Below are 6,506 nucleotides of genomic sequence, written 5' to 3'. Positions count from 1 at the left end.
AAAATTTTTGGAGAGAAAATTGGGATCTTGGAAACTCAGGGGAATGTACTTCAGATACATTTGGAGACTTAGAAATGTGTGAAGGATGCTCTAGATGAAAATAGGATGAGAATGTGATTCTAAAATAAAAAAAATAGGCTTAATATAATTGTCCTAATCTTCAAAGAAATATCCATTTTAAACAGAGTATCCATCACAAACCTAATGATACATAGAATAAAAATTTAAATTACATTATGATTTATATCAGAATTAACCATTGGAATTTCCATTGCCACCTATCAATGATTATTTATTTCAGATTTATCTATCTTCTTGAAATTTCTTTTTAAAAATATTTCATTCATGGGCTGGAGAGATGGATCAGTGGTTAAAAACACTGACTGTTCTTGCAGATAACCCAGGTTTGAATCCCAGCAGCTAACAACTGTCTGTAATTCCAGTTCCAGGGGATCTGACAGCCTCTTCTGTCTTCCATGGGCATTGCAGGGCACAGGTGCACTTACCTACTTGCAGGAAATATATGTATACACATAAATAAAAATAATAAATAAAATATTTTAAAAAATTTAAATAAAAATATTTCATTCATTATTTTTCTTTTATGTGTGTTTTGCCTGCATGTGTGTAAATGCAACCATATGGTGCAATACCCAAAGATGTCTGAAGAGGGCACTGGATCCCTTGGAACTGGAGTTACAGTGGGTTGTTAGCCCACTGGGTGGGTACTGGGAACCAAACCTGGGTCCTTTGCAAGAGCAGCCAGTGTTCTTAATTGTTATGCCATCTCTCAAGCCCCATTGAAATTTCCTTAAACTTATTTCTCATGGTCATTTTAGGTAAATTGATTTTTGTTAACAATTAGTTTTGCCCAACTATTAATGTGTTGGTACTTTCCAGTGTGTAGCTCCAGAGTTCAGATCACAGTTAAGTGGCTTATTTGCATGGCTGGAATAACTATTTCATATTTTCAGCTTGTATAAAGATCTTGAATATTTATCACTCAGATACTATTGTGAGATTAATGGCCTGCTGATGATTTCTGCACTCATCTGCTTGAGTGTCATCCTAGGTCATTAATTGAAGTCCCTCAGTGAGGGATGAATCAGTATGAATATGATATACAGTCTGAGTATGATGCTCTATAATTAAGACTATGAATTGTATACTTTATTTAGTTACATTATTTAAGGATGTGTTGCCCTGTCATCTACTACTGATAACTTTTCTGATAGGCTATAAAATTAAGTAGGCAATAGAAGAAACTTTCAAACCCAATGAGGAAACTACTTACACAGATGAATATTAAAAAACAGTGAAAATTGTTTTAACTTCTCCATAGAAAGTCATTTGTCTTACTTTTCTATAAGACACTTGATAGTCTATAGGGTCGAATCTAAGCTAGAATCAGAACAAGATTAAAAATAATGAAGACAACTGGCCATGGTGATGCATGCCTTTAGTCCAACACTTGGGGGAGGGGGAGGTGCTGCTGGGGCAAGTGGATCTCTATGAGATGAATGTCAGCCTGGCCTACATAGTGCATTCCAAGACAGTTGGGATTACAGGCAGACCCAGTCTCTCATATATATATATATGTATATATGTATAACTTTGGATGGCAGTTTGGGAATAAGAAAGAATAAAAGAAATTGACCATGACAGTTTTAAAAGTTAATAGAGTGCTCAAAGATGAACAGTAGAGTGAAGGAAGTCCAAGAGAACACAGAATGGCGATTCTGCAGCTGTCTCTTGAATGTTAGCAGAGACTCTTCCCACCTAGTGCGCCACAGACTTCACATTGCAAATATTTAGAATACCTTAGGTAAAATGTTTTACTTTGTTTTCTTTTTCATCTTTTATTGAATTGCAAACTCCACATGATATATTTTGATAATATTTAGACACTCCCATCTATCTGCAACCCTGTTAATAAATTCTGCCTAATGTCATGTACTACGTTCTATATATTAAAGCCTATGTAGTCAAATTTGTACTCTCAAATACCCTTCACAGTGGTTCAAAATGCCATTCAGAGTGGTTCAGTTCCTTCATCAGTTCTTTTAGCTTACATCGTGTGTGTGTGTGTGTGTGTGTGTGTGTGTGTGTATGTGTGCGCGCACGCAAGCACACATGGACCTCATACATTTGAGAGTCCTTTTGCTGATTTTACTTGTAATAATTGGTTTATGAAATTTCTGTTAATCATTTACTTGAAATAATGTTTAAAAGTTTGGTTTTTATATTTTTAAAATTGTCAGTTTATTCTTTTATTATGTGATATATGTGTGTGCGTGCATGTGTGTTTGTGTATGTGGGGGGGGCATGCATGTGTACTTGCAAGTGGAGGCCAGAGGTCCACAATGGGTGTATGTCTTTTCTCAATCACTCTCCACCTTGGTTTTTAAGACAGGGTTTCTTATTGAAACTAGGACTAGACTGGTTGTTTAGCAAGCCTAGGTAATCCCCTGTCTTGGTCTCCAGAGCACTGAAATTATATATAGGTCCTTACTTCTTATGTGGGTGCTGAGATTCCAAACCCAAGTGTTAATGCTCAATAGATTACTTTTATAAATTGAAAGTAAGGGGCTAGAACAATAGACTTTATAAGATTATCAAATGAGGAAAGCATTCTTGAGAGCATTTTACTGTTTTGAGCCAGTTCTTTTATTTTGACTAATAGTGCTCTTATGAATGCAGACCCCACCATCAGTATATGGACACCTTTTTTTTTTTTCAGGTCAAAAGGTGTGTTTTCCAGATCTGAAGCATCCTTGCTACAAAATGGCCTACTTCCATGAATTGTCCAGCCGAGTGAGCTTTCATGAGGCCCGCCTAGCTTGTGAGAGTGAAGGAGGTGTCCTGCTCAGTCTTGAGAATGAAGCCGAACAGAAGTTAATAGAGAGCATGTTGCAGAACCTGACAAAACCTGGTACAGGGATTTCTGATGGTGACTTCTGGATAGGACTTTGGAGAAATGGAGACAGTCAAACATCTGGTGCCTGCCCAGATCTCTACCGGTGGTCTGACGGAAGCAGCTCTCAGTTCCGGTAAGCAAGGACAAGATCCTGAAGAGTTTAGTGGTGCCTTGCAGGAGTAAAAGAGTGAAGAGGGGAAGTTCTGATTCCCTTAGAAGCACTCAGAACACATGTTTCTAATGTCTCCATGGCTCTCCACTTGTAGGAACTGGTACACAGATGAGCCTTCCTGTGGAAGCGAAAAGTGTGTTGTGATGTATCATCAACCTACTGCCAACCCTGGCCTTGGGGGTCCCTACCTTTACCAGTGGAATGATGACAGGTGCAACATGAAGCATAATTACATTTGCAAGTATGAACCAGGTAAGAGATATCAGCACTGGTAGCAGATTTAGTGCATACTTGTTTGTAGTAGACTTGATCTTTGAGGTTGTCTACCTTCTCTCTCTCTCTTTCACCTGTGAACTAGGAGTTACTTCATAGTGTGCCCTATCAATGTACTGAAACATGTTTGCAATAGAGAAAACTGCCCCATGGGCTAAATAAAAGTAATAAAACATCTGTCTGGAGGGGGCAGATTGGGAGAAAATAATTATTTCTAAAAAAAGAAATACTAAGTTTTACTATTATAATCATGTTTTATGAAGGCAGATATATAAGCCAAAATATCTTAAAAGTTTATAAGAATGTGCTGACAACAGGTACATGTCACCAAAATACCTACAGAAGTAAACATGTGAGCAATGTTTCTTCAGTTGCTTCCTTCTGCATTTAAGGGAAGGGAACACCTTTCTCCAGGAATATTAGCTTAGTGTGTCAGAGCATAGTGAATTCCAGGTGATCCTCCAATTGATTATTAGCTCCTTACAACATAATTCAAAAGAATAAGGCATGTTACACACTCTACTTCTGGTTTCTGTCCTTTGACTACTGATTTCCATCTCTCACTGTGCCACCACGGACAGCCTTTTGAAATATCCAATACTTGCCAGGACGTGTACCAACTGGGAAATATTACATTGACCTAAGGTATAACACTGTGGTTTCCTGCTGAATGCAGTAAAATTGAATTAGTTTAATATACCACCGCAAATGAATTAGAAATTGCCTGAAGAAGGACTGATCTAAGATGTGCAAACCAATGTTTTTGATCACCTTAGAAACTCAAGCTTGATATTTAAGCTTTGAGATTGTTTTGATCTTTTTTGTATCTTCAATGAAAGCGTCATTTAGCTTTTGTGAAGGGCTGTTGGCTTGACCTCATCATATGTGTTCATGGAAGGCAATTATAACCAAGTAGTCACGCTCCCATTATCTCTTGAAATTACATTACTTCTCTTCTCATAAAACCATAAAGCACAAGGGATTATTTGGATTATACTTTCTCTTCTCATATGTTTATCCTTCTCTTGAGTATAATAGTAAGTTTTTACATCCCTGGTGAGTTTATTCTTTGCCCTTGCCAGCTAAATCTATCATTATACTCCTAGAAGCCTCTGCTAAGCCATTATTCACTTGTGTTCTTCTGTTTGTCTCTTAGAAAAATGTAAAGCTAAGATTCTGTGATTTTTTAAAAAAAATTGGCAATCTAAGTGCTTAAAGTATTGAATTGAAATAAAGCATATTGTATAGTATTTTTAATCAAATATGATTTTCTCCTTCCTCTTGATCTTTTAAATCAGTTATTTGGCCCTTCATTGTATTTCATTTATTTATTTTATATCATTTTCATTCAGACTTACCCCACTATTTAAGACACTATCAACATTGCAATATTCTTTGTTTGCTTTGCATTAGAAACCTACGTTTGTATTACCACACGAGAACATTTAAGACATAAAGTTATTACCTTATTTTCTACATCCTATGCAGATGTTCAAATAATTTATATTTATTTAAAGAAGTTTTATTTCATTCATCTACTTTGTGTATGTCACATGCAAGGCTGTCAATATTATTTAGAATTTTACAATTTATTTTAAGCATTTTAGCTTTTTTGTATTTGTTTCTTTCAACTTAGTTTGGCTTTCTTGAACCTCATTCTACTTTGTAAAGGATGATGGTCTATCTGAATTTCTTGGAATGAGGAGTGTAGCTAAGAAAAACATATGACATACACCCTTGATCATTATGAAATTTATTAACTTTTCTAGAATTATGGTATATGAATTTTGTCTCATAATTCTACTCCTACACACCATTTATCATGACCAATGACATTACAAAGGGTGGATTAAATAACCTAGCTATTCAGAAATAAGACAATTCACTTTCAAATTTTCTTCCTCACCTCTTCTTGTAATTGGCCTGTAATACACATCTACTCTCCAGTCCACCAATGTCATTCAAAGACACTTTCATGACAGTATTTCTAAATCTAATTTTTGTGTTAAAATTGCTTTATTGAGCTAGAGAGATGATTAAACAGGTAAAGGTGTTTACTGGAAGCCTGAGGACCTGAGTTCAACCCTGGGACCTACGTGGTGGGAGGAGAGAACTTGCTACTGTTACTACTGCAAGTTCTCTTCTGACCACACACACAACGTGGCATGTGCACATACCACCATAAATAAGTGTAATTTATAAAAAAAATTTAAATTGCTTTATGAACTTGTTTTTAGTTACTAAAAGGAGCACATTTAGAATTAAGTTATTAACCTCTTATTTCATCAACAATCATATTAAAGTTTGTTAAAATTCACAGAAAGTCACAGTTGTCCAAAATGTAGAGAGTAAGGGACAACAGTGTGCAGGTCCCTGAATAGGACTTCTGTATTAAACCTCTGCCACCCAAGGCTCTTCTGCTCATTGCAGAAGAGGGGTGGAAAGTGCCAAAGGTGGTGAATGAGAAACAGAGCTTGGCAGGTACCTGGGAACTTGCTCACATGAACTTACAGTAGTGGTGACAGCATAAGAACCATGTAAACTCAAACCAGACAAAAACGTAGCATAGAACTGGAGGTATGAGAGGGAAACACCAACCTTCGCTGAGGAACTCTTGGCAGCTGATCACTGCTGGGTAAGAGAGAAATGGTCTTTACAGTAATGATCCTAGATAGCCTGATCAGGATCCAGTAGATGAACTCACACTGAGGGAAATGTGAGGACACAAATGTGACTACATAGGCCTTAACATATGTGATAGAATGTGTGAAATTGGCAGGAGGATGATGAGGAGTGTGGATAAGGAGGGGGGCATGATCTAAATGTGGTTAAGATGTATTTTAGGAAATACACAAATATTCAATAAAATTAATAAAACGTTTGTTAAAATTGTTTTAATATTTTAAATGATTTTGCTGATGATTAATACCTATAATTTGTTCAAAAGCATCAGTTGAGCCCTTACATTCATAGGACAGCTATGTTCTGTAGAAATATGAGTATAGGTTTGGTGTATAGTATAGAATCTTAACCTGTAGTATGCCAATAAAGCATCAAGGTTAAAGTCATTAACCATTGCTACAGAGTAGTAGATAGTTAAACTTCCAATGAATCAAAACTATATGATGATATGCACATTCCTTA

At 36.2% G+C, this 6,506-nt stretch overlaps 1 protein-coding gene across 1 annotated transcript in view; it reads left to right on the top strand.

Annotated features, from left to right (window-relative positions):
* Chodl (chondrolectin) overlaps window positions 1–6,506 on the top strand; it is a 23,013-nt gene that overhangs the window by 7,765 nt on the left and 8,742 nt on the right. The window contains exons 2-3 of the mRNA XM_008830798.1: window positions 2,741–3,050; window positions 3,184–3,341. Coding sequence (XP_008829020.1) covers window positions 2,741–3,050; window positions 3,184–3,341 — 468 coding nt within the window. The remainder of the gene's footprint in view (window positions 1–2,740; window positions 3,051–3,183; window positions 3,342–6,506) is intronic.

Source organism: Nannospalax galili, unplaced genomic scaffold (assembly GCF_000622305.1).
Source record: "Nannospalax galili isolate Female #2095 unplaced genomic scaffold, S.galili_v1.0 scaffold654, whole genome shotgun sequence".
In the NCBI taxonomy this organism is placed as follows: Eukaryota; Metazoa; Chordata; class Mammalia; order Rodentia; family Spalacidae; genus Nannospalax; species Nannospalax galili.
This window is presented reverse-complemented; position numbering and strand designations above follow the sequence as displayed.